This window comes from Chrysemys picta, chromosome 3 (genome assembly GCF_011386835.1).
Source record: "Chrysemys picta bellii isolate R12L10 chromosome 3, ASM1138683v2, whole genome shotgun sequence".
Taxonomy (NCBI): Eukaryota; Metazoa; Chordata; order Testudines; family Emydidae; genus Chrysemys; species Chrysemys picta.
Window position 1 is genome coordinate 159,773,271 of NC_088793.1, and position 27,260 is coordinate 159,800,530.

Below are 27,260 nucleotides of genomic sequence, written 5' to 3' on the forward strand. Positions count from 1 at the left end.
TATCCCGGGACCAACATGGCTATAACAATATTCCTTGCCCACAAGCAAGACTACTTGTATTTTAAAGCCTATGGTATGTAGTGAGTAAACAAAAGTAAATCTTGAGTAGCAACAAAGTTTAAGAGCACAAACTCATTCTTTTAATCAGTTTTTAAAGCTACTATCTTGTGGTTACTGAAAACAGCTACAGCCTGGGACCAGCACAAGGTTACAACCTGGCTTATGTAATGCCATTATTTAACACTTGAGTTGTACACAGCCAGCAAACATTTACAGTGAATTTAAATCAAACAGGTCACTTAGTTCCAGAAAGTAGGGGATAATACAATGCCAGGGTCCAAATGCCAGTAAATATGCAAGTTCATAAAATAAGCTTTTGGAAGGTTTTTTGGGGAAGATCTGGTCAATGGTTACACAAAAACTACAGATTTGGATTTTAGGAAGAAATTTATATGCTACAGTACACACATGGTCAAATGCACCAATGCAGGTGCATGAACACACATGTGCAAGAAAATAAAACCAGTCAGGCGAATCTGTGCAATAGTCAGCAGCAGGGATTAAGAGAAAACTGTGATTTATTAAATCTTAACTTTAATTAGAGGAGATAAAATTGTCAGTCAGTAGAAAAATGCCTCAGTACAGGTTATTAAGCATAAAAGAGTAAGAGAACATACTGCAAATTTAGGACTGGGAGCATGGAGCTACATCAGCTTCTTATCCTTTAGTAAAATGAAAGCCACATAACTGCAAGGATAGAATATACTTTAAAAGAACAGGATTTTGTGGCAACAATACATACTTCCGACCTCCATTCTCCACCTTCAACTCCTTCACCACTACCAGTGTGGGAGATCCTAAAATGGCCCCTATAATTATTCAGGAGACCAGAATTTTCTCATCAGTAAATCAACACTTGGCGAAACCTTGGCCAAACATACTCAGTTCCCTTCCTTCAAAACGTGGGATGCAACAAGAAAAAAGTGGAGAAGTTGTGAGAGAGAAATATCTATCCAGGTACTTACAGCCCTGCCCCCTGCCCCAAAACATCTAAACACCTCAAATAGTTAAAAACATAAATGATCTTGTCCTTTACAACCTGTAAGAGAAATAGTTTGATTAGTTTATAGAGACGTGTGTATAGAACTGATTAGGAGAAAGGTAAATTGAAGAAACGAGTTTTGCATCTGATCTGTCCATAGTGGTTAGCACCACAATCATTCCTATCTCTTGTGGCAATGAGTTTCCTGGTCCAGTCCAGTTTCTGTGAAAGTTCGGTTTCCCAACTTCATAAATTGCCTCTTATTGGCTAACAGCTTCTTTGTTCCAGCTGTTGTGGAAAGTCACGATCTGCCGGGTAGCTACATCCAGTCCCACAGAAGATTCTGAATATCAAGACAGAGTCATTGAACTGGTCTCTGTACTGAATGGAGACAGCAGAGCACTGGAGCATACTTTCCTTGTAACCTGCGATGCTAACCACATGGGTTCCTGTGCTTATTATCAGCTGATGCTTTTTCACGGTGTGTAGCTTTATTCTTAGGTGTAATGACTTGCAAAGCTCAAGCCTGGAAGACATACATACACACATGGATCACTGTGACTAGTTGTGTGCCAGACAATCTTCTGACCAGTTACAAATGAAAAATAGATGTTTTTGTTGTCACAGTTCTATTGAACTCATTACTGCTGAATGCCCATAGGACACCAAGGCTGCAAACTAACTTGTCTGAGAGTGTAAGTCCTCAATAGTGGGGAAAATTATAGAAACAACAAGTTCTTCAGAGCACTTCCCTCTTCCAATCAGCCTCAGTCTTGCCTGGGGTCATTTTTTCCACAGCTGCTCTTTATCAAGGTGCTGTTTTCAGCTAGCAATTAAGAAAGCTGGGAGAAGATGCCATTTATGTTTGAGGTAAAGGAGATCTAGAGCTGGGTCTCCTTTGAGCTGAAACGCCAGCAATACTCATTGTCTTAGTTAAATGAAGCCATTGACAGAGCAGGTATTACCCAATTGAAAATACAGCACATTAATTACGGCTAAATGCATTCATCTGAGTTCTACGAAGCCACTGAATTTTAAGTACCCATAATTCACTCATTCTGGACCCCGCACAGTATTAAACTCTGAAAAAGTCTGGAAGTCTGACACAACGATATATTCATTTTAAGATCTTTTCCACTTACTTGCTTACTCATACTCCCATGCCACCACCAGACTCCCAGTTTGAGATTAAAAGGCTTCAAAGTAAGCAGATGGATAAAAGAAAAAAGCTACAGAGGAAGCAGGTTACTATGAACTTGGGTATAGGGAAACCTGATTTAAAGTGAAGTAGAATGGAGTGTCCAGTTGTTTCAACTGAGTATAAACTGCATTCTGATTATGGAGAAATTCTGCTTCTGAAGAAGTATAGTGAAGCGACTTCACTATAGAAGTTTCCACATGGATAAAGCCCAGCTGAGAATTACTTTTCTCATTTATCAGAAACAGAATGGGAATGAGACAGGGTTTTAAGCCTTTGTGACAAACATGACTAAAAGATTGCTTCTGGCAAATTTCCATTTGTATCTTTTTTGTTCTGGGCACTTGACACTATAAGTAGCATGTAAGGAATTAAATCTCATGGAAAGAAACCATATCTTTAACTTTACCAGCCTTTCCTATGGTGGGAAATACTAACTTCAGTATGCTATTCTCGGTATAGAAGCTAACCTGAGAACCACCACCTAAACTTAAAACACTTTCTATAAGCATGTGGACATTTGAGCTCATTCTGAGGTCCCAACTAAAACAACAAAAAGCATGGCTATAAATAATTTCATTTATAAATCCAGCCACATTCTCAATGAAGAGACCTCTACTAAACATAAATCAGAAAATTAATCTTTAGGATTAAGAAGAATTAGAAAAGGGGATCTGAAATGAAAGCCCCAGAGTTCATTAAATACAACTTGTAGAAGGAATTCAAAGCACTCATGGTGTTTAAGAGATCTGGCATCCACTGTCTTTTTGAGGCTTTATATCTGGTTCTTTCAGAGGTTTCACTTCTTCCTCTGGTTTTGGCTTAGCCTGCAGACAAGAAAAGAGTTTGAAAAAGATGAATTAAAAGAATCATGGGTTCCACACAATGTTCATATTATAGGTTTCAGCAGCGAGGCCATGCAGAGTTTAGATATACTTGTCCACTAGTCTACTCTATTCTGCCAGCTCAGGGCTTTCTGGCTTCTCTAACACAACAATGTTAAATCTGCTGTATTTCATGATGTCTTGAAATAGACAGCACAGAATGGACTAAACTAAATTTAGATGCACCTACTTTAGAAGTACAGCTGCAGTGAGTTTGAAGGCCATTGCCTTTTAACGACATGACCCTTAAATTCTATCTTAAAAAATGCAGACAGGCAGATTAATAATACTACCACCTAACTCCTATATTGCACTTTTCGTTCAGAGACATCAAAGTGCTTTACAAAGAAGGTCAATGTCATGATATGAGCCAAAGACAACCAGGAAACAATGTGACTTCTAGGCTCTGGACTAACAGAAGTTATTCAATGAGGAGAGAAGATAGCTGGGAGCTTGGATTGTTGACCTATGACTGACTCACGGTGTGCCTTTTTTGAAGTGGGAATTTCACCATCTACCTCACAGGGGCGTGGCAAGCTTCAAATGAAGAGTACTATAAAAATGCAAAATAGTAAGGACTGGTGGAAAGGTATGTTAGATAGTTGGTACCATCCTGTCCTATGATGCTCTTTAGCAATACCTAGCAGATGCATTAACATTCTGTGCCCACATATACAATTTTTATTTATTTAATTACATTAGACTGTCCCATGGCATTAGCTCCTAAAGTACCTCAGTACCTCACCAACTTCACTGAATTTAACCTCAACACTCCTGAGGTGTCCCAGCATTACTCCAGATTTACTGATGGGGACACTATGGCACAGTGATTTGCCTAGTCACATAGTAGAACCAGGAATAGAACCGAGGTTTCCCAATTCCCCTGCATAGAGCCTACACCTCAAGACCATCTGTATTTGCTCTATTGAGCAGGATATGGCAGAAGGCACTGGTGGAAAAGAAGAGTGCCAACTCTCTACTACGTATGGGATAAAGCTGATGGGAGGGAGAGGAGGAAAAACGTTAAGTAAAATATTCTTACACTGTCATCCTTTGGCCTCTTGGTGAGATCAAATGCAGCAAGTGTTTCAGCGGTCCAGTGTGCATGCAAGGCAGGAAATTCAAAAAGGATGGGTTCTACCAGGCCATAGTTCGCCTTCAGCTCCAGCTGAGGAGCCTCAGGTGGCACTTTCTGAAAGTAACTGAGACAGAATTTAATATTTTAAAAACACAGTAAACAAAGATTTGCAGTTAGTTTATTTTTCTTCACTTTTGGGAGTAATCTGGCCACTCCAAAGGCACCACACTATTACTGCTGAAGTAGTCCCATTTTATTTAAGGGTCTTAATGCTGGTATTATGAAAAGGTGTTTAGTGCAGCAGGTTTCCGTGATGCTTCACAAGAACAGACAATTTCCTATTTGTGCTTCCTCCGATCTCATAGAACAGGAAGGGACCATTGGCTACCTTCGTCATTTCCATCTGATAACAGATTAGTTTTCTCCCCTTTGTTTTGGTGGAAGCAGAGATAAATGCTGTTGTTTCAATTTACAGATACTTAAAATAAAAATCCAGATTAGGGTTAGCAACGCTTTAGAAGAAAAGGGAAGAGACAGATGCAACAATTTTCCTCAATCTCCCTGAAGTCAGATGCTTGGCATGTCAGCATGCACTGATGCTGGCAACACTGCAACCACCAGAGAGCCCTGCTAGGTCACAAAACCTGAAACACAGTATTTTTATATATATCTTTTGCAAAGTCACACCACGCAATAGAAACTGCCACTTACCTTATGCTCAACACATATCGTGTTTATGCTCGAGCAGAGTTCTGTGACTATTTCTCTGTCATCAGTATGGCATGAACAACATCTCAGGGAACAGACCCTGGGCATCTGACTTTGGGTTTTGTTGTTTTTTTAAAGGGACATGCCATCAGACTTCTATGAATCTTTTTATATACTACTGTTACAAGTCAGAAATACAATTCATGTAACTGAAGTTGATTAGCAAAAAACATTTCTCTATTTTTAGTTTACTGTGCTATTTGACAGTACTTGTGTTCTATGATTGGCAAGGGGATTCAGGGGCTGGTGTAGTTCTTGTAACTATTCTGAACTCACTAGATTCAAAGTTGATGTCCCTTCAAGAGTAAGTTTATAAATCAGTTAACTGAATGCCCTATTTACCATAGTTACTTGGGGCACTTGGCAATTAACAGGCCACACAGCTCAGGCAATATTACTGATTTACTTTAGAAAAGCCAGCAAAGGAAGTACAAATATAGGTTTTTATGTAGAGCCTACAAAAACAATAGCTAAGTTTAAGAAAGTCACAAGCAAAGACAAGATTCAAAGTTTACTTATATTACAGACACATGAAGAAAGTAGACACTCTTCCAATTTCTTTAACACACTGAAGCAAATTCTTTAAGGGAAAAATTGTTCTTTGTAAAGTTTACAATCTAATCTTAAAAGTAATAATAAATGAAGGATTAAAAAAAAACAAAAAACCACATCTGTGTAAAGTAGTGTACCAAGTAAGGAATATATACTTACATGAATCCATTTTCTCTCTGGCATTTTTCTAGGGTATTCTTAACCAGACTTCCCAGTTTCCTAAAGAAGAGGTGGCCAGAGGGTTTGGCAGTAGTCCCAGGCCCTTTCGTTTCACCATATTCTTTGCATAATGCTTCAGCCTTGACAAAAACTTCACAAGAAAGCAATATGAAAGTTACAATTGGCATAAAACTGCACTTATCTCTTACTTTAATTGTAATAGACCCAGTAATCCCTCCAGGATTCTGATTAGATAAAGCTGAAGCAGCTGGTTTCAGCGTGACTCCTCCAACCATGGCCAAACATCGGTATAGTCAGTAAAAGAGGTAGACAACTTTTTGGGTGGGGAGGACAGAGAAGTATTCTCATTTGCAGAGACAAGTAGAAGTGGGACTGTAAAACAAGAACTGGAACTACATAGCCACGGAACTGAACATAGTCCTGAAAGAATTCAGGGACAGACTAAGGGGAACACCACTATGGGTGTCTGGTATGATAATAAGCCAAGCACATTAAAGAAGCCTGAAATGTACAGTTGTGCCCTGAGGGACCAAGGGAAAATTCCAAGAAGGATGTTTTTCTATGACTCTTTTGTCTGCTTAGCCTGTCAGAGAGGAAGAAAGTGCTCTCTAGAAATGCAAGACTCACTTTAATAAAGCTAATCCAAACTGAAATTGCTCTCTCCAGTCATGGGAGCTTAGTCATATAAATGAAGGCATTATCTGAGTATTAACTCAAATTTTTATAATATTACCATTAGTCCCTTGATACAAATATTTAAGATCATAGAATCATAGAAATGTAAGGCTGGAAGGGACCTTGGGAAGTCATCAAATCCAGCCCCCTACGCTATGGAAGGACTTAGTAAACCTAGACCATCCCTGACAGGTACTTGTCCAACCTGTTCTTAAAAACCTCCAGTGATGGGATATCACAACCTCCCTTGGAAGCCTAGTTCAGAGCGGAACTACCCTTATAGTTAGACTTTTTTTCCTAATATCTAACCGAAGTCTCTCTTGATACAAATTAAGCCCATTACAGTTCTTGTCCTAACTTCTGTGGACATGGAGAACAATTGCTCACAGTCCTCTTTAGAATAGTCAACATATTTGAAGACAATTATCAGGTTCCCCCGCCCTCAGCCTTCCTTTCTGAAGACTAAACCAGTCTAACCCTTCCTAAACCTTTTATCATTTTTGTTGCTTTCCTCTAGAGTCTCTCCAATTTGTTCCCATCTTTCCTTAAATGTGGTGCCCAGAACTGGACACAGTACTCCAGGCTGTGGAGGCTGCACCAGTGCTGAGTACAGCAGGATAATTACCTCCTGTGTCTTATAAAAGACACTCCTGTTAATTCACCCCAGAATGATATTAGTCTTTTTCACAGCTGCATCACACTGTGGACTCATTCAAATTGTGATCCACTATGCCACCCCTCCTAAACGATCCTTTTCAGCAGTACCATGACCTAGCCAGTTACTTCCCATGGTGTAACTGTGCATTTCCTTCCTAAGTAAAGTACTTTGCAATTGTCTTTGTTAAATTTCATCTTGTTGATTTCAGACCAATTCTCTACTTTGTCAAGGTCATTTCGAATTCTAATCCTGTCCTCCAAAATTCTAACAACTCCTCCCAGTTTGATGTCATCTTCAAATTTTATATGTGGATTCTCCTCTCCATTGTCTAAGTCATTAATGAAAATATTAAATAGTACTAAACCCAGGCCTCGCCCCTGCAGGACCCCTCTAGATACACCCTCCCAGCTTGACAGCAAACCATTGATAACTACACTTTGTGTATGGTCTTTCAGCCAGCTGTGCACCCACCTCATAGTAATGTCATCTAGACCACATTTCCCTACTTCCCTTATGAGATTGTCATGTGGGACTGTGTCAGAAGCCTTACTAAAAATCAAGATAGATCACATCTACTGCTTCTCCCATCCGCTAGGCCAGTAACCCTGCCAAAGAAGAAAATTAAGTTGGTTTGAAATGATTTGTTCTTTACAAATCTATGCTGGATATTTCTTATAATCCTATTATCCTTCAGGTGCTTACAAACTGATTTGTTTAATAATTTGTTCCAGTATCTTTCCAGATATCTAAGTTCGGCTGACTGGTCTATAATTCCCTGGATCCTCTTTGTTCCCTTTTAAAGATAGGTATTATGTTTGCCCTTCTCCAGTCCTCTGGGACCTCAACTGTCCTCCATTCTGAGATTGCTTCAGCTAGTTCCTTAACGACCCTAAGATGAATTTTATCAGGCCCTGACAACTTGAATACATCTAACTCAGTGGTTCTCAACCTGTGGCCCATGGGCCGCTTGCAGCCCAATCGGCACACAGCTGCAGCCCATATGACATCCTCAGGGCCATATAGGTAGTATTGGATGCAGCCCACAATGGTAAATAGGTTGAGAACCACTGATCTAACTTATCTAAATGTTCTTTACCTTGTTCTTCCCCTATTTTGCTTTGTGTTCCTTCCCCCTTGTTCTGAATATTAACTGTGTGAGGATCCGGTCACCATTAACCTTTTTAGTGAAGACTAAAGCAAAATAGGTATTAAACACCTCAGCCTTCTTGATGTCATCAGTTATTAGCTCTTTTTCCCCACCAAGTAGACAACCTATACAGTAACTCCTCAGTTTCAGTAGTCCCGGTTAACGTTGTTTCGTTGTTACGTTGCTGATCAATTAGGGAACATGCTCATTTAAAGTTGTGCAATGCTCCACTCTTATGTTGTTTGGTTGCCTGCTTTCTCCACAGCTGGCAGCCTCCCTACGCGCCCCCCGCCCACTGCCAGACCCTGTGGATCAGTGCCTTCCCCCTTCTCTGCAAGCACCAAGGGCGGGGTGGGCAGGGGGGGGCCTCAGCCCGCCCACTCCCCCCCTTCCCTCAAACCCCCATCCTTGACCTGCCTCTTCTCCCCCCCACCTCCTCCCCCTTCACTTCCCATGCTGCATCCTCGCTCCTCCCCTCCCCTCCCTTCTAAATGCTACAAGCCAGCTGATTGCCCTGGGCAGGAGGGGAGGGGGGAGGAGCGAGGACTCGGTTTGCAGATTCCCCCTCCCTCCCCTGGCAGGAGGCAATCAACTGGCTTGCATTGTTTAGAAGGGGGGGGGGGGAGCGAGGACACAGCATGGGAAGTAAAGGGGGAGGAGCGGGGGGAGAAGAGGCAGGTCAAGGATGGGGGTTTGGGGGAAAGGGGGAGTGGGCGGGCTGAGGATTGAGCCTCCCCCCCACCCTCCCCCCGTGCTTGCAGAGTAGGGGAAGCTGCTGCTGCTGCGCAACGTGCTTCTCCTAGCCTACAGCACCTTCAGCCTCCTTGCCTGCCTCATCTCCAGTGCCAGTGGGCTGTGCCTGTGTAGGGTAAGGCAGGGGCACCTCCCAACTATAGTATTGTATTGTATGTACAGTATGTTGGTAAACACACAACACATGCACACTACCCCCCTCCCCCAGCATAGTACTAAATTGCTTGTTTAAAAATTGTTTAAAAGGTATAGAATGCCTTTTGTCTGTGTAGTGAGTCGGTGTGGCTCCCCTCCTGCCCAGAAGAGGGAGCCCACGTGCAGGCACCAGAGGGGGTGGAGCCACTGCCGCCTGTCCCCGCCCCCCGGAAGTCAAGGGGCGGGACAGGAAGTATAAAGGCCGGCCGCCCGAGCTCAGTCGGCAGCCAGTCACCACAGGGAGCAGACATGCGGCCGGGAGCTCCCGACCAGGAGACCTCCGAGGCCCGAGCCCTAACTGGCCTGAGCTACCCCGGGCACGCTACGAGGAGGAGCCGCCGGAGCCCGTCCGCGCCCGTCACTGGGAGAATCCCTGGGAGCCCCACCCCACCAACCCGGAGGGCGAGACTGCACCCGAACCCCTCCGCCCCTGCTGCTACCCGGAGGAGCCGCCCGAGTACCGTTGGCCTGACTTCCCGGCAGAGCTACCGGACCTGCCACCGAGCCCTGGCCGAGAGGAGCCCATGCAGATGGACTGGCCTGAGCCCGGCGCGACGAACGAGGTAGGCTCTGAGGGGGATCATGGAAGTAGCCTGGGGGTAGCCGACTCCGGTCCGGCTGCAACCGAGTGTGAGCCAATGTCAGTGTGTTGCGGTCTGGATACCCCACTGACCAGCAGCGGCAGTAACCGCTGCTACGGCCCCGGGCTGGAACGCAGTGGAGTGGGTGGGCCTGCGTTCCCCCCTGCCAGCCCCGTGCTCACGGGTGGCAGGCTTCCCCCTCACCCAACGCTCGGCTACAGAAGCCTAGGCGTATCCTACCTATTTGCTTGCTCGCTCAGCCCCTGCAAACAAGGGCCTGAGCTTAAACTGTGTTTGCCCCGCCCTGATCCAGGGCCTGGGCCCCTGAACTGCTTGCTCGCTCAGCCCCTGCGAACAAGGGCCTGAGCTTGAACTGTGTTTACCCCGCCCTGATCCAGGGCCTGGGCTCCTAGACGGCTTTGCCCGCTCAGCCCCTGCAACTAAGGGCCTGAGTTTTAACTGTGTGCCCCGCCCTGATCCAGGGCCTGGACTCCTTAGCTGCTCGACTGTTCAGCCCCTGCACCAGAGGGCCTGAACCCCGGACTCCCGATTGTCTGCTCAGCCCCACCCTGAGGGCCTGAGCCCCGAGTTAGCTGTTGGCTTTGCTCCGCCCCTGTACCAGCGGGCCGGAGCTTCTGGACTAACGGACTGCTTATTCCCACAATAGTGAGTCAGTGTGGCTCCCCTCCTGCCCGGAAGGGTCGAGCCCCGGCAAGGACCTATTACAGTCTGGCAAAAAAAAATTCCATGGAACCTAACCCCCCCTCCCCCATTTACATTAATTCTTAGGGGGAAATTGGATTCGCTTAACATCGTTTCACTTAAAGTCACATTTTTCAGGAACATAACTACAACGTTAAGTACTTTCCTTCATCTTTCTCTTGCTCCTAATATATTTAAAGAACCTCTTCTTAATGCCTTTTATGTCCCTTGCTAGGTGTAACTCTGTTCTTTCACCTTTCTGATTTTGTCCCTACATGCTTGTGCTATTCTTTTGTTACTCTTCCTTAGCAATTAATCCATGCTTCCACTTTTTGTGCGATTCCCTTATGATTTTCAGGTAATTAAAGAGCTCCTGATGGTGCCATCTTTAAGACACACTTTTTTGAAGCCTGCCAAAAGCTTCCATTTATCTGTTGTTTTTAGGCTAATGGGATAAAGTACATTATAATAAAATGGAATATTGCATTACCAGATGTAACAAGGAGTTGGACCCTGCCTCTGTTTCCCTTTCTTGGGCTTTCCAATAACTGCACCCAGACTGTCATGCAAGTCACACAACATCCCTTTTTGAGGTCAGGTTTATTAAAAGATCAGAATACAAATGTCGACTTAAAACAAGTCTTCCCAACACCAAAGTTCTTCAGACCTTTAATGGGTTCAGAGATTGTTTCAAACCCAGTCCTGCTGCCTGGCATTTCCTTAAGTCCCTTCCCTCTTAAGGCTTCTGCCCCCCAGTACAGGTTGCTCCATCCAGGCCTTTTTAACCTGGCTAGCATGGACAGTTCATTCCACAGTCCTTTGTGATCCTGGTCCTCTAAAGATCTCTTTCCTCTCTGGATCCCTGACTGAGTCTTCCTGCAGATCTCTCTCCTTCCCCAAACTGACAGAACTCCCTCTCACAGGAACTCCAGTCTTTAACTGCATCTTATTAAGACATTCAATACCACCATGCACACTCAGTCTGCCCAGGCCAAAATGAGGGTGCAGAACCTGTAATATTAGGTAAGTCTGAACTAAAGAAAGTAAGTTTTCTACACCCAGATTTTTGAGTCAGAAATTCTAATACAAGTTTACAACACCATCAAGAAGAGAGCCACAGGTTCACAGAAAACATTAGAAGTAGGATCAAATAAGTGCAAAGAAATGCATTTAAACTGCTCTTGAACTCACTATAACCCAAGTACTGTACCTTTCAATATGGGTATTCATATCTCTACTTTATCCTTTATCGCAAGTAACTCATGTAATATTAAATAGACCCATTCGTTCTATCACTGGACCACAGCAGTTGGAAATGGAAGAGTTTTAGAATGTGGAAAACAAACTGTCTTCAGCCTCACTAAGCAACATCTATCAGCCCAGCACTTGTTACACCTACAGGTTTAGTAAGAACGTGCCTAATTCTGCTTCAGTACAATGTGCAGCCAATCCACCAGGAACATGACTTACCACAGTGTTTATATCCTCCTCCCCGAATAGGGGTGTAGCAGATTAAATGGACATTGGTCTCCTTGTTGCGTATTTTCTTTGTATCACACATTTGTGGACTCTGGACTCACTAAGGACTCTAAAGGTCTTCTAGAGAGCTAGTATGCATTGATTGCCTACTCTAATACAACCCTGATAATGTGTTTGTTTGGCTTTAATACAAATATTTGTATATTTTATGAGCTATTGTGAAGTATGAAAACTAAAGATTTTTAAATATTCTCTAAACAGTACAACAGCAGATGTTCCATGAGGGATTTGAGAATGTGGAAACCATACTTACATTTTTCTGATTCCTGCAGAGATCTGATTGCTTCTCCACATTTATCACTGGCCAGCAGAGTTTGACCATGGTAGCAGTATGACTGATGAGAGAGAATGATATAGGCACAGGCATCAATCGCACATTTCCTGTCAACACATCAGTTTTGCTATATTTCCTCCTCACTGGATAGGGATCGTGTATAGCTGAACACAATCCAAAATAGCAAGATGTGCATCTCTCTGAGGCTGCTGTCAGTTGCACAGTCAACCAGCAGAGGGTCTAGGGAAGTAACAGGAAGCAGCACTAACTGGTGCACAAGTCCCTTCAGCAGGGAAGAAACCCAGTTGTTTTCATGGTGAGAATCAGGTACCATGAGTGTTTGGGTTTTTTAAATATATGAAAAAACTTCACTCAATTCAGAAAGGCAACAAACATTCCAGCTTTTCTGAATTGTTATGGCAAGGTCTAAGTGGGACTTCACCACACTCCCATTTTCTCCCTTTCATAAGACTATTTTGGGCTCTTATGCTCAAATAGGGTTCCTATTGAAGTGCAATATCAAATGCTCCCTTTCATTTATAAAAGCCCACTCCACTTAGATTAGGCCCAATATAAATATTCTCAAGATGCAACATATATATTCCCTGCTGTACTGTGAAACCAAATCCGACAGCATTACCTTATTCCATCATTGTCCATATTATAAGAATTACACACAGATGGTCTTAACAAATAGCACAAATCAAACTCAGCCCAGCCTTAATTTTCTCACCATTCATGAGATAAACAGCCTCTGGCTACAGACCCAAACTAAGAGAAAGTCCAAGTATTTTTCTTTTTAAAACTAAAATATGGTCTGACTGCAAGCAGCAACTAATTACAGAGCTGCTGATTGTTGATTGAGAATGTTATGCCAGGAGATCCACCAGGCTCTAGCAGAACACGCATCCTACAAGAAGGCTTTGGGGTGGCAACTGATATTATCAGGTCCTATCTCATCCATAAATTCAGAGATGTGATCAACTCTGAATTACACCTGGAAGTAGATTGGGAATCAGTGCAGAGAATAGAGCACAAGTATTAAATGCTCAAACTGACCTGCCCCACCTGTGGAGGTGAGTAACTACAATAAATTCTACACAACACAAATTGCATCTTATTCTAGAACAGCGTATTTTTAAGTACTACAGGGACTGCAATATCTCATTTTGTTATGTGGTGACAAGGACAAATGATAATTGACTCCCATTCCCCATCTAACTCCTAGATAACCTTTAGAAACCCCTTTTAAGTGTTCACAGATTGGTTACAGAGTACTCACATAAGCCATATAGAAACATGCCTTCAACTGTAAGTACTTTCTCCATTTAATAGTGTACGCTGGATCCAAACTGGATAACATTTGATCTAGAATTACATAAACAATTTTTTTTTCTAAATCATTAAAAAAAACAAACATTCAAAGCAGCACTCTGGTCTAGTTAAGTGTATCCATAGATCATAAGTATGAAATAGCTATAATCTCAATGAAGTGCACCAATTTTACCTGCAGCTGCAAAGAAACTTAAGCTGCATGAAAGCATCAATACAAAAACAACTAAAAAACCCAATTTTTAAAAAAATCTGGGAATTCCCTTTTGTTTGCTAAACAAACATGTAATTTCATTGCTAAACAAAGACTAGGAATTCCCAGATTCAAAAGTTTCAGTTTCTGTTTGAGGTAGCCAAGGCAAAAGAATAAAGCTTTAGGTTGAAGCTTTTCTCTATTTCCTTTAATTAAAATTAAACAGACAATATTACTGCAAAACTATTATATAACTTTTAAATATTTTTCAGTAATTTTCATTAGTATATTCTAATACTAATTTTATTTTTCCCAATTTAAACCAGTATTTACCAGTGCCCTATCAGAAACTAATTTTTCCTCAGAAATAGTCAGTCCTGCCCTAAGGAGCTGCTGTTGAACATCTCAAAACAATCCTTTAACCTCCATCCACCCCCTTGTCTACTAACTTACTATCCTAGCTAGCTGACGAACAGAACCAGAACAAAATCACCCACAGAGCTAGTAGGACACTGCCTCTAGACCCACCCACTATAAATCTGTTATATTGAGAATTGACACTTGATGATTGTCCGTTAGAACATGATTTCAAATTACTGACTGGAAGCACAGACATGCTGTTAACGCTGTCCACAAAGAAATTGCAGCAGGGTTACCGCTCTTGATTGCAATGTTAGTGGTTGGTTTGTTTGTTTGTTTTTCTGCAAGACATGCAAACTAAATCACTAAGGACTCAAATGACATTGTAATTTAACTTACCAGCTTTTTGGTAGAAATTGGCTGTTTCATAGGCTAGAGCAGCTATCAGACCAGGATTGTGTTTCAGCTCAATAGCTCGGGCAATTGTCACTAAAACCATTAATAAAATGTAATTGCAGACAGTCACATCAAACCTAATTAGGGATTTAGCAGTTTGAATACTTGAGTTCTATTAGCATAGAAATAACGGTGTGCTCTAACAATTGATGTTATAGACAAAATTAAGGCATAATTACTGTCGGAATAGAATAGCTCGAAATGAGTACAAAAGAAAACTTGACAAAATGGGCAATGGTACGCTGCAGTGAGATTAGTTTTCAATTTTTTTATTTCAAAATATTTGGACCTTTAGTTTATTAGACATTTTCATATTGTATTAAGCAAGGGTGCCTGAGAAGTGTGGAAACGAGAATCTCCTAGAGAATGTCTCTAAAACTGATCAACAAATATTTGTAATGTTTTATTGCCATTTGTTTAACAAAAGTGAAGAGTTTGATTCTGGTTACGCAATCAACCCCAAACCACAGTACTTTGGGAGAACACTGGCTGTCACTATCCAGGAGACATGATGAACCACAAAAGAAATCCACAGATAAATACCCCCATTATTTTTTTACCTTCTTGAGCTTCAGCTTGGCACTGGATGATATAGGAGTCTATAAGTCGAGCTTCTAAATCCCTTCCCTTTTCTACAGGTGTAATCAGTTTGGGGATATGGCTGTCCTAAGGGTAGAGAGACAGTCAGTTTCAAGGTTAGTTCAAATCTAAGACACCACTACTAAATGTCAGGGTTTTTTCCAAGATACATTTTCTATTACTAAATGGGTACAAATTACAAGTGAAGGAGTCAAGGTGATGGCTGGCCATGTCAATATAATACACTATTGCCATTGCCTTTCTACCTTGATTAACGGCCAGCCATAGCAACTGACTATTAGCGTGACTCATTGATGGTACATTATTTTCCGCAGCATTCAAAAGCTCCACTATGACTGCATAAATCCTCTGCATATGAACCAAAAAAGTCTCTTAAAAGTCTTTTGTAATGCACTGACAATTCACTGAGTGTTGTACAGGACAAGGAGAAGACAAAGTCTCTGTACAGAGAAACTTACAACTTAAGAAATAGGAATAAAGGTATGTTTTCTACCTTCAAATGTTTAAAAATCCCAGCTGCTATCTTCAAGCTTCTGTGAACATCTTTTGCTTCATCTTCTGTTATACTGAAAGATTGTTAATGAAATATGTAATTCTGCATTCAAGTTAATATTACACAGCTGAGTTATGTACCAGCTCATAATCTTACAAAACTGACTACTCATACATTGGTTAATCGCCTTATATCTAAAAGCCCAAAGACCTGGGATTTTGTCCATACATTACTCTTTTAAAGTAGTTCTACTTGTTCACTATTCTTAGTTTTATTGCCTGAGCTTTATCAGCATTGCCTGGCTGTACTTTTTCCTCAGCAAAATGCTACTTATGAGGACACTGTAGTGGCTGTGTTTATATCTGCATTTAAACCAGAATTACAATCCCTCTATTTCACACTTAAATTTCAAAACTAAATCCAGTCATTAAACACACTCATTGTAGGAGAACTGAATTTTCTATATTTTCAGTCCAATATTTAATAGTTTGCATTGAAAACGCTAAGATTTCCCTTCACATTAATGTTTTTCAGGCTTCTCCAAGTGAAGAGCCACAGTAACTAGAAACTTCCCACACACATTCATTTAGAGAATGTCTCAGACAGGGACGGCTCCAGGCACCAGTGCAGCAAGCGCATGCCTGGGGCAGCAAGCCGCGGGGGGCGGCGTGCTGGCCGCCGTGAGGGCAGCAGTCAGGCAGCCTTCGGTAGCATGCCTGCAGGAGGTCCACTGGTCCTGCGGCTTCGGCGGCAATTCGGTGGCAGGTACGCATGTGACCGGCAGATCACCCGCAGAAATGCCGCCGAATCTGTGAGACCAGCGGACTGAAGGCTGCCTGACTGCCGTGCTTGGGGTGGCAAAAAAAATAAAGCCGCCCCTGGTCTCAGTCAGGCTACTTTTCAATCTTGAGTTGCAAAAAGTTATTTCCTTTGTTTGCTATAACTTATTTTATCTCTGTAAAGAAAAGCCAATAAATTGTCAAGTTCTGCCAGTTAATTTGTTCATCGATGCTGCTAGCCCAATTCCCTTATGTTCAGCTCTGCCCAGTCAACAGACCTTGGGGAGCCAGGGAGGCAGACGTGGCAGCAAGAGGTGTTGGAGGAGCTATGTGAGCATGGGGGAAACTACCCTCCACGCCAATGTGACACTTATCTATGCAGAAATAAAATATTCTAGATTTCAGTGGCGAATAGGTTTATAAAAATGTTAGATCTAGGTATGGCTGAAGTTTAAATTGTACATCGGAGTGTGCTGTAGAGAAATTTGGTGTGTGCATTGTGGTTGGTTACATTTTGCAAGTGCAAGGAAGTTTCTTGGGGAAGCAAGGAGCCAGAGTGCATCTGAATGTTGTCTGCTTTAACTTAGGATTTCCTTTTTGTTGGGATATTATTGCAATAGAGTTGCTAAAGGAGGAAAAAACACTTACTCTTCTTTCCCGGCCAGTCTCGATGCATATTTTGTGTACCAGAGAGCCACGTTAAATCCCATGGAAACCAGTTCGAACACAGCATCCTGCTGGGCACTAAAAACGAACAAATATATATATTTAAAAAAAGGAAAACAAGCAATTCCATGCTTTCCAATTTGTTTAGACAAGTTCTCTAATTTGTACTTCTGCAACATAACAAATGGCAGCTACCTGCATAAAGTAGGATTGGTTTTCATTTAAAATGTCAAACTTACAATTTATAGCTTTTCTATTTCTTGGATTTTCTAATAATGATTTAATCTTTTGCTTATCCCCCAAGAAGTCAGGTGAACAAATCTCACAGGGTGTTCAAATATGTGCCTTTCACATGGATTTTTTCTGGAGTTGGGAAGAGAGTTTAGTAGAATTTTTATATTAACAGGGTAACATACTTTATTGAGCTTTCAGTGAGGTTAACATTTCTCTTTCTTTTATTTTTAAAATGCTTGTTTTGTGGAAAACCTAGGTCTGGGATAACTACTTTAAATAAACAAAAGATGTAGTCTTAGACCTGTTAACTTGGCAGCTATTTTGAAGTGCTTTCTACAGCATGCAGTTACTAACTACAAATAAGAGAACAGAATGTAAGAATAGAAAGTTGCATAGATGTTAAAATGCTCTTATGATAAGTTCATCCCACTTAAAGGATAACTTATTCAGCTTGGTGCAAGGATGTGGCAATAGGAAAACACAGAAAAAACATCTTCCCATTAAAGTCTCTGTTTACGATTTATCTACAACACCCAAAAGAGTGCTATATGCTTCAGAAGACAAGGAGAGAGAAAGACCCTGACCGGAACAGTTTTGTCTACATTTCAGGTGAGACAATAGGGGAGGGAGGATATCACCAGAAAGTAAGACTTAATTTCAGATTTCCAGCACCAGCAACCACTACAATTATATACATTCTAATTCTTATTTTATACTATTAATTGTGTATGGTTATTTCCCATTTTGCACTATAATAGTTATTCTGTCTTCAGTTGTAAATAGGGGTTGTAGAAAGCCCCAACAGACTGGATCCAGCATTTCAATGTAGTGTCTTAACCTCAAATAAATGAAAGAGAGGCACTTTGGCATCTCCAGAACAACACTGTAATAGCTATAAAGCAGAAGAGCAAGGCAATTATTAGAACACTAATGTAATCAGCCTCTTGGAAACTACTTAATGATCAGCATTGTGCAACATTTACTATAGTGGCAGATCTATACTATAATCTAAAGAACCTGGTCACAGACATTGCAGACTCCATAGAACATATACCTTGGAACTTGTCCTTGTAATGTGTCTGTCCACTTAAAATTCTGAATATATCGCAACTTGCAGTCTTGAGAAGAGTTATCCAGTGAGACTATAAAGCCTGTCCAAAAAAAAAAAAAAAAAAAACACTCCAACAGGCAATTTAAACATTAGAAGGCAGCAATGTAAAGATGCAAGTAGAGATGTAGGCAGGTGGAACAGCAAAAAGTCTCTCAGGCCATTTATGTTACTCCTTAAAGCTTTTGTTCTTCAGAATGTTCAGAGAACAAGATTTACAACAGACAAGATCAACTGGTCTTATCAGACACTCCCTGCTCAGACAAACTATTGCCTCAGCCCTGTGAGCCTCTGCTGAAGATTTCACTGTTGCAAAGCATGATTCGGCCCCAGCTCCCGGTGTAAATGGACTGCTGGTAGTTTAAACACCTTGTCATCTAACTATACTCAGGAGAGGTCCAATCAACATGGTGCTTGAAAGAGTCATCATCTACAGTAGGGTTAATACTGGTAGGAAATATTTGAAAAATGTATTTGACGCAGAAAAGGTTTTAGGCCTCGTCTTCACTGCAGTGTTAGCTCAATTTATAATTTGAATTTTGCCCCAACCTGATTCCTGTCCACATACACAAATCTTAGACGGTGCTTTAAGCTTGAGTTATTTGGCCTGTCAGGGGAGTGGTTGAAGCTTCAGTACTGCCAACACTTGTTCACATTAGTAATGTAGTGGGGAAGCAACAACTTAGATGCGTACCCAATCACTCTAGGTAGCTTGAGTGTTGTTTTCACACTCACTCAGGGTAGGCTAACTTGAGTGGAATAAACCAAGTGAACTAACTCAAACTAACTGTGAAGACAAGCCCCAGTGAATGGGTATGGATTCCTCTTTATTGAAGGCATCCTCCTCCACCTGTCTTCTCTGCAACAGCTCGGACAGTACCCTCTCCTCTATCCGGGGAACCTGATTTGTCTGCAGTCTCAAGACCCTTGTGTGACACAGAGGAATATTTATTAGAAATAATATTTTTTTAAAATGAGTGATTAAACACACGGGGGGGGGGGGGGGGTTAAGGCTGATAGAGAGAATCAGCAATTGTCATTTAAGCCAAAGTTAACTTGATTTGAAAGATTCACACGTCAGGCTGGAACACAGAAGGCTATAAGCATACTAATGAATCATCACAACAGACAGCAAATCATTGTCTGTGGAAAAGGCAAGCTATTATGTATGTAATTTCAAATCTGTTTCAAATCAATGTAGGAAAGAATTGAATGGAGGTGGACAAGGAAGCAGAGGTTCATATAATATTGAATAAACTTATAAGGTACAATAGAGCTGGAAGGGGGGCAGATTTCAAATGAAGACAGCTGCAAAAAAAGGGTAATTGTCCATACGCCAATCTAGCCTAGAAATCCCTAAGTAACGTGTTTCATTTAAGCTCAGCTCTGCCCATTGCACAGAATACAAGGCTGTTACTTGACTGGCCTGTAGAGCAATTTGGACACAGGGAAAATGCTGACTCAGAGTGGGTTACTGAGATCTTGGCATGCTGAGGGGCAAGAAAGAGCCTGAGGAAGCATGACAGACATCTGAGCCATAAAATGTAAGTGAATATCTACTGAAAACTCAGATACCAAAGTGATGAAAGCCATATCAGCACCTGGATAACTGTAGTTGCAAGACTGCTTTATTTAGCTAAACTATTACCTAATGTTAGACCTGAGACTATTTTACACTTTTGATTTGGTATCCTCTCCATTCTGAGAGAAGTCATAGACCTGTTTTTAGGAGTAACGCAGTCTATTCTCAGAGACAAGGAAAATCAACTTCTCTCCTCCCCAGAAAGCAGAAGGTGGCTGAGATACCTAACCTGAAACACTTGGTTAAAAGGCAGAGAGCAAAGGACTGTCCATGCTCTGAGTACTGCCAGGATGCTGACTGAGGCTTCTAAGGCTATAATAGGTGACAGGAACAGGAGACACCGTATTTCCTGGTGACCAGATAATGCCCCTACATAAATTGGTATAACAAATTATTATGAGTTTTATTAAACCTAAGATTATTATACAAAACCTTTTATTTGCAGCTTGCAAAGTTCTTACCTTGCAGGAGTGAAAAGTACAAATCAGTTGCATTCTTCATCATTTCTGGATTACAACTCAAGTCAGTAAACAGCTCCAAGAGTCGTACCCTGGATGATCTTAAGTCACTGTGTTTAAAAAAAAAAAAAAAAAATTATACAAAAGGTGATCCTTTTATACATCCTCACACTATTTCTTATCCTTCTAGCTAACTGCAGTATCAATTTAATATCTGAGATAACCACTGGAAAAAAGACATATCAAACACTTCTCAGGGAGGAATCAGATTTAACAAGTCTTTTAATCTCTTCTAGGACCCAACATTCACTTCAGCATTGGTATTTTCAGTTTAAAGTATGGCTCATTTTGGACACATTATATGTAGTAGTTATCAACGTCAGTAAATGAACAATTTTAACTGCTTTTTAACCCAACTAACAGAAATATTTGTTATCCACCCAAAACTTCAGAGGTAGATCACTGCATCAGTGGTGCACTACTAGAGTACATTATAATTAGAAGAAAATCTGTAATAGCGTGTTCCAATAGTAACTTTTTATAATCACGTTTATGCAATGATCTCAAATTACATCACTGACATGAATTAAGCCTCACAATACACATGAAATAGAACAGTGTTGTACTCATTTCAGATCCATAAACGGAGGCAAAGAAGGTAAGTATCTTGCTGTGTGGCCTTGGGCAAGTATGTGACAGAAGTTAAGGATAAAACCCAGGAGCCCTGACTCGAAGTCTCTTAATCAAAGATATATGCACACACTGTGTAATTGATTCTCATGCTTTTGTACACGAAGCCATGTGTTTGTATACTAGAATGCATAGGAACTGCTGTTCATCCTCTCCAGAGAAGTTAACATGGCGGGAGCAAAATCAGCATTGGGATTTTACACTACGTGAATAGATGGAATTGTAATCATGTCTCTGTATTTATAAGCTTGACTTAAATGCTTTTTCAAAGCCACTCTTATCTCTACAATAGAACACTTTTGGTTTATTAATTTATGTACATTACTTACACTAATCCTTCCGTAATAGGATACACACACACACACACAGCAAAAAAGTGATGGAACGTCTAGTCCTTTTAGCCTGTTTTGTTACAATAGGTTTTGCTATGTAGCATCAGATTTGTAAGATTAGATTAATCATTCTCTAGAACTGGACGCTGAAAATGCTATCAGTGCTTTATTGTCTCCCAGCCTACAAATCTCTAGTCTCTTCAAACCATACTAAAAAGATGTTCATGGTACACCCTGAACACTGGAAAAGAAGTTAGTGTTAGTCTGAAACACACTTACTTGCAAATCTTTGTTGCAGCAGGACTGCTGGCTACCCCATAGAAATTGAATGTGACAGGAGCTGTAGCCTTTAAAGGGTTGCGATGAAACCAGTGGGTCATTTCTCTCAAGTACTGTTTGCGATTCTATGTACTGGAAACCTAAAGATTGGAAGAAAACAGTTACATGAGGGTAACTGGGGTGCTCCTCTTTCTCTAGTGCATTTGATGCTCCACTTGGGTCTATAAAGTGCATGTGAGCTACATTTTTCTTTTATGAAATGAATTTGCAAAGCTCTATAAGTAATTTTAAGGGGGGGGGGGAGAGACTTGTTGGAGATCCTAGACCTGTTACAGATATATTGATATGTACTTACGTACTTTTTGAAACTCTGAACTCACCCCTGTAGGGCACTATTCTACAGCTCCTTTACAGGCTTAGCTCACACTGAAGAAACGGGAGATTGCACAGGAAGGCTCACAACAGCAAGCCCTTACTACACCTCTACCCCGCTATAACGCGGTCGTAGGGAGCCAAAAATCCCTACCGCATTATAGCTGAAACCCCGTTATATCAGGGTAGGGGCGGCAGGGCTCCAGCGGTGATTTAAAGAGCTCCGGGCTCCAGCCACTGCGGGGAGCCTGGGCCCTTTAAGTCGCCGGCCGAGCTCCGGGATAGGGGCAGCAGGGCTCCAGCGGTGATTTAAAGGGCCCAGGACTCCCCACAGCAGCCGGAGCCCCGGACCCCTTAAAGCACCGCTGGAGCCCCGCTGCTACCTCGCTATATGCGAACCCGTGTTATATTGGATCGCGTTATAGCGGGGTAGAGGTGTATAGTACAAGAGAAACTGTTTAAGGTGGTAGGCCATAAAGTTTTACTTGCCTTTCCTCCCATGCTTCCTCAGCACCAAGAGGTCTTCCACTCTTCACAATGACTTTCCCTTTAACAGAAGGCTGGATGCTCAACCACAAAGAATGCTCAACCACAATCAAGGCAGTTTGCCATCCGATTGGTGTTTACATACAGCAACATACTTTTAGGAGACATCAGTAGTTAGAAGTGCCTTTTTTCACCTATGTCTGGTAAGGCAATAGTTTGTCTGATGTGGCCTGTGGCACAATTATCCATGCCTTTTTGATATCCATACTTGATTATTCCAATGCCTGCTACTTGAACCTACATTTGGAGACTGGAAGACTGCCTTCCTATAGCATCAGCAGAAAAAGATTCTTCTGAAGACCGTCCTGACTTCTGGGTAGGGTGCATCGCTGATTTAGAAAGCTCTTTTATGGAGAGGATCCTGACTACATGAGAGACCTTCTTTTCATTTTTCTATGTGAACAGTGCCTAGCACAGTGGCTCCTGGTCCATAACTAGGGCTCCTAAGCAATTCAGTAATACAAATAATAATCATCATTCCAACAGCCCTTAGAGTGAACTGTCCGGGGTCTAATAGAACAGAATATGCAGCACAGGCCCCTTGACATCAGAATTTGTTTCTTCCAGACAGTTCTAAAGTCAATTACTGTTTAGAGCCAGGGTGTGTGGCTGTTCTATTTTTCCAGATCTTTCTGGAGTAGAGGTGGAGAGAGGCAAAAGAACAGATTGTGGGCCTAGATAATTAGTCAACTTTCTACTGGCGTGTGGAAGAGAGGAGAATCTTTCTGTGGACAGCAAATGCCTCATTGTATTTTTCCCCAAGGCATAATGCACCTAGTAACATTTGCTAGAGGGAAGATTTTAGAGGCTTCAAAATAAGATGAACTAGAGGAAGATATCAGACTATATCTAGAGAGCTCTCTTTCCTGTTCTGAACCTTGTCCTCAATATGGCAGCACATTGACAACCATGGTGATCAAGTGTCTGAACAAATTGTCACTTTAACAACGTTGGATAAAGCAATCTCTTGTTTGGGCATTACAAGGAAGCAGTTGGCCAAAGAAAGTTCTCAGAACAATTATGAATAATTATGTCTTTTTACAAGTATGTACTATCCCTGTACAATACTTCTTGTATTAGATTACTCTGCTAAGCTGGGACCCTGAATATTTAAAGAACTGGGACTAGTAACCTGGACAATTTTAAAGATCTTGTAAATCTGCCAAGTCAAGAACTGGGTGAGTCTGTCCTGCGCTTGGTAGCATCACTATCAGGTATAATACACACACGAACACGGGAGCTACTGGGAGAGTTAGGGCGCCTCCTGCTCGTGCATCACCAGGTGCTTGGGGAACGCGAGGGGCTGCGGGCCGCCTGCCGCAGCTACAACAGTGGGGCGCAGCTTCGTCTAGACCCCGGAGACCCCGTCCCCCCATCTCTGGTCCCCAGCTTGGGAGCCAGGATTTAGCCCACCCAGCGAGCCAAGGCAGGAGGGCCGCACTTCACAGCGCCCTCAAAGGCCAAGAAACCCAGCGCGACCGCCAGGCCAAGCTCACAGCAACGGAGTCCCGTCCCGTGCCACCCACCCCCGGCCAGGCTCACTTACTAGCGGACAGGCCCGCACCCCCCAGCCGCCACCTCGCTCTCTTACACTATGGGCGGGGGCTGCTGTTTACCACCGCGGACGAGCCTGCTGCTGATGAGGAAACCGCCCCTCTACCCACTGGCGGACCAGCCTCAGCTCACAGCGGAACCGCTTCCGCCCTCACTGTCCCCAGATTCCCCCTCCAGGCAGCCCTGCTTCCGCCCGCATCGCTTGCGCCGGCGCAGTACGGAGCCCACACCAGTCCGTGCGCAAAATGGCCGCTGCCACGCAGGCACGGGTAGAAGACAGCCGATCTCATTGAGAGCCTGCTGGCTGCGGATGACCGGGTGCATTGATCCCTGCCAGCTGTCCTAGAGAACTGGTTCCCCCAAATCTCTGGCAACTAAGCGTGCAGACCTGCTTCTCCCGCACCCCAAGGAAGGTGGTGGAGTGGAGGCCGCTGCCCCCCCTCCCCCTCGGGCTCTAGATCTCCGTGGATCTGCTCATTCAGAGAGGTGGCGAGTGTCTGGCTGAAATATCCAGCCAGGCCCACCCTTCCCAAGGCTGAGTGTATCACACTCTGCCCGCAGCCAGCCAGCCCGCCCCCCCCCCCCCCCCACACACACACACAGAAAATCTCGGCACCTGTGACAGGGCAAGTCGGGTCTTTCCTCCGCTACCCCACCCGCAGCCAGTGACATATGGAGCCAGCTCTATGCTGCAGGCGATGTATAAGTTACAAACTGGTCCCTCCACTCGAGCCCCAGAGGATGCTGTTAGGAGACTGATTTGATGACAAGTTGAAGTCCTGACTTGAGCCTCCCATTACGGCTAATGCGCAGCCAGTCCGAAGGAAAAGAAAGCAGATCTCATTGTTTCCCCAAACTGCTGCTCCCTTCAAACAGGATACACGTTATTAACGTAACCCCCATCATATTCAGAAATCCTGAATCCACCCACATCCTTAACATCTATCCAGGCACAATGTTCTGAGTTTTAGTGCCCGTGTAGGTGATATTTATACTCGGGTAGTACTCCCACCAGGTGTATCCGCCTGGAATGCTCCTCCTCCTCCACACAGATGGCCTCCTATTATTACAATTGCACTAGTTCCAACCAAGACTTGACAAGTACAACACCTTCACCCAGACCAGCTAGTCTGAACCGTTCCCTCTCTAGCACGACAGAAAGGAAGCGCATAAAACACGGATCGATTGGTTCTCCTAGTCAGTCCCACCCTTCAGGGACCACTTAAGGGAAGACTTCTCAGCACGTAGTGTTTGCTCCTCATGACATCCTGGGGGAGCAACTGTATCGGCCTATGGGGGCAGTCTGATTGAGACCTTTAACAACCAAAATATACATAGCAACAGAGAGCCCTGTGGCACCTTTAAGACTAACAGATGTATTGGAGCATAAGCTTTCGTGGGTGAATGCATGCATCTGACGAAGTGGGCATTCACCCACGAAAGCTTATGCTCCAATACATCTGTTAGTCTTAAAGGTGCCATAGGACTCTCTGTTGCTTTTTACAGAACCAGACTAACACGACTACCCCACCCCTCTGATACTAAAATATACATAGATCTGGGAAAGCCTAGTGGGTCTCCGAAATGCAGGCAGGGAAACACACCTGTCTCAAGAGAGGAGTCTAAACACAGCCTGAAAATAGACCCCTAGTGAGGAAAGGGGAGTGTGTGAAACCAGGGTTATTAAATATATTCCCCTGTAGCGTGGAAACAAAGGAAGATGAAAGGGAGAAAATGACAGCGAGGAGACTGGTTTCCTACTGCAAGGAGACTCGCCCTCTAATAGCAACGAACAGCCTCCTACTCACATACACAGGACACTTCCCCCCAACGCAACCCTTGCTCTGAGTAGCACTGGGAGCTGGGGTGGCTCGTTACTGCCTAAAGGCGCAGGCCGCTCACCTGGCACTGGGGAGTTCCCGCACAGGAACAGCTGGAGCAGCACCGCTCAGAGGAACGCGGGGAGCCCCCAGCCAGGCGCAGGACGCTGCTACCAGCAACCAGACACCAAACTCGAGGCCCGGCCAGGACGAGCAGAGTTGCCTGCTGACCCCGTGACCTCCCGTCCCATGACACGCACCGAGGCGGAAGGGTCTGCGCCGCCTTCCTGGAGCCGTGGGCTAGGGCGAGGTTGCTTCGCTAGCAACGGCCCCCGCCCGTTGGGGCCGAGGGTGTGGCCGGCGCAGACTAGCTCGCTGGGAGGGGGCGGGGCTGAGTGGAGGCGGCCGCCAGGTTCGGTTGAAGCCGCAAATGGGCTTGGTCGGCGGCTGGTGCTGCTGCTGGGCTGGAGGGAGCGGCTCGCCCGTGTGATGGCCGGCCCCGGGCTGAGCATGCTGCCCTAGTGCGGGGGCCATGTCGGAGGCGGCTCGGAGCCTCCTGCAGCGCTGGGGCGCCAGCTTCAGGAAGGGAACGGACTTCGACTCGTGGGGGCAGCTGGTGGAGGCGATAGACGAGTATCAGATGTGAGTGCGGGGCGGCGCCGAGACACGGGCGGGGGCCAGGAGCGGAGCCGGGCAGGGATGGAAGCGGAGAGGGGGCTGGGATACTGGTTGGGGGTTGAGAACGGGGAGGGGCCGGGCTGGGACACCGGCTGGGAGTGGGGCGGCGGGACGTTGGCTGGGGGAGGGGTCGGCATGGGCTGGGGGCGGGAAGGGGCCTTGGGCGCGGGCACTGGGGCTAGAGAAGGGACTGGTTCAGTAGTGCCCGGCCCCGGCGTGCCAGGCGCTGTACACCCCAAGCAAGGTCTTGTCGCTCGCAATCCAAGAAGTCAGGTGCCCTGTGAGGGACGTGGGCAGAGAGACGGCTCCCATCTGAGCAGCGCCCCTGCCTGCCCTGGCAACGGATAACGTACCCACCTGATGCAGCTCTGCTGACCCTGCTGCCTCCGGGGCTGGCAGTTGCGGCTGGTCTCTGCCAGTTGTGGTGGCAGAGGTGGGGCTGTGGTTAGGCTGGGTGGCTGATGGGGACAGTCATTACCTCAGTGGTTTTCAAACTTTTGTA

General features: G+C 43.8%; 2 protein-coding genes across 7 annotated transcripts in view; one reads left to right on the forward strand and one right to left on the reverse strand.

Moving 5' to 3' along the window:
* Nucleotides 1-577: 577 nt before the first annotated feature.
* On the reverse strand, nucleotides 578-26,435 carry BROX (BRO1 domain and CAAX motif containing). 6 transcript variants are annotated; one of them, XM_065590639.1, is made up of 14 exons: nucleotides 24,298-24,479; nucleotides 22,650-23,149; nucleotides 21,789-21,928; nucleotides 20,491-20,597; nucleotides 18,394-18,490; nucleotides 17,088-17,183; nucleotides 15,661-15,733; nucleotides 15,128-15,233; nucleotides 14,511-14,600; nucleotides 13,509-13,594; nucleotides 12,206-12,287; nucleotides 5,682-5,832; nucleotides 4,167-4,326; nucleotides 578-3,067 (listed from the first exon to the last, which is right to left on the reverse strand). In XM_065590639.1, the coding sequence occupies exons 3-14, from the start codon at nucleotides 21,887-21,889 to the stop codon at nucleotides 2,981-2,983; spliced, it is 1,236 nt and encodes a 411-aa protein (XP_065446711.1). In that variant the 5' UTR covers nucleotides 21,890-21,928; nucleotides 22,650-23,149; nucleotides 24,298-24,479; the 3' UTR covers nucleotides 578-2,980. The 6 variants fall into 6 exon arrangements, with proteins under 6 accessions (XP_065446711.1, XP_005289668.2, XP_065446712.1 ...); XM_005289611.4 differs by lacking the exons at nucleotides 22,650-23,149; nucleotides 24,298-24,479 and adding an exon at nucleotides 26,163-26,435; XM_065590640.1 differs by lacking the exons at nucleotides 22,650-23,149; nucleotides 24,298-24,479 and adding an exon at nucleotides 26,341-26,359.
* Nucleotides 26,332-27,260, forward strand: part of AIDA (axin interactor, dorsalization associated) — a 59,005-nt gene continuing 58,076 nt past the window's right edge. Inside the window, exon 1 of the mRNA XM_005289610.5 lies at nucleotides 26,332-26,722. Coding sequence (XP_005289667.1) covers nucleotides 26,613-26,722 — 110 coding nt within the window. The 5' untranslated portion in view covers nucleotides 26,332-26,612. The remainder of the gene's footprint in view (nucleotides 26,723-27,260) is intronic.

What these genes read in the sequence shown, in the direction of transcription:
- BROX (XM_005289611.4), bottom strand. Translation starts at nt 21,889, where the DNA reads ATGACCCACTGGTTTCATCGCAACCCTTTAAAGGCTACAGCTCCTGTC. An exon ending in TCTGCAGGAATCAGAAAAAT is followed by an intron (nt 5,833 to 12,205) that starts GTAAGTATGGTT and finishes TTTCTTGTGAAG; the next exon opens with TTTTTGTCAAGGCTGAAGCA. An exon ending in CAGAGAGAAAATGGATTCAT is followed by an intron (nt 4,327 to 5,681) that starts GTAAGTATATAT and finishes ATTCTGTCTCAG; the next exon opens with TTACTTTCAGAAAGTGCCAC.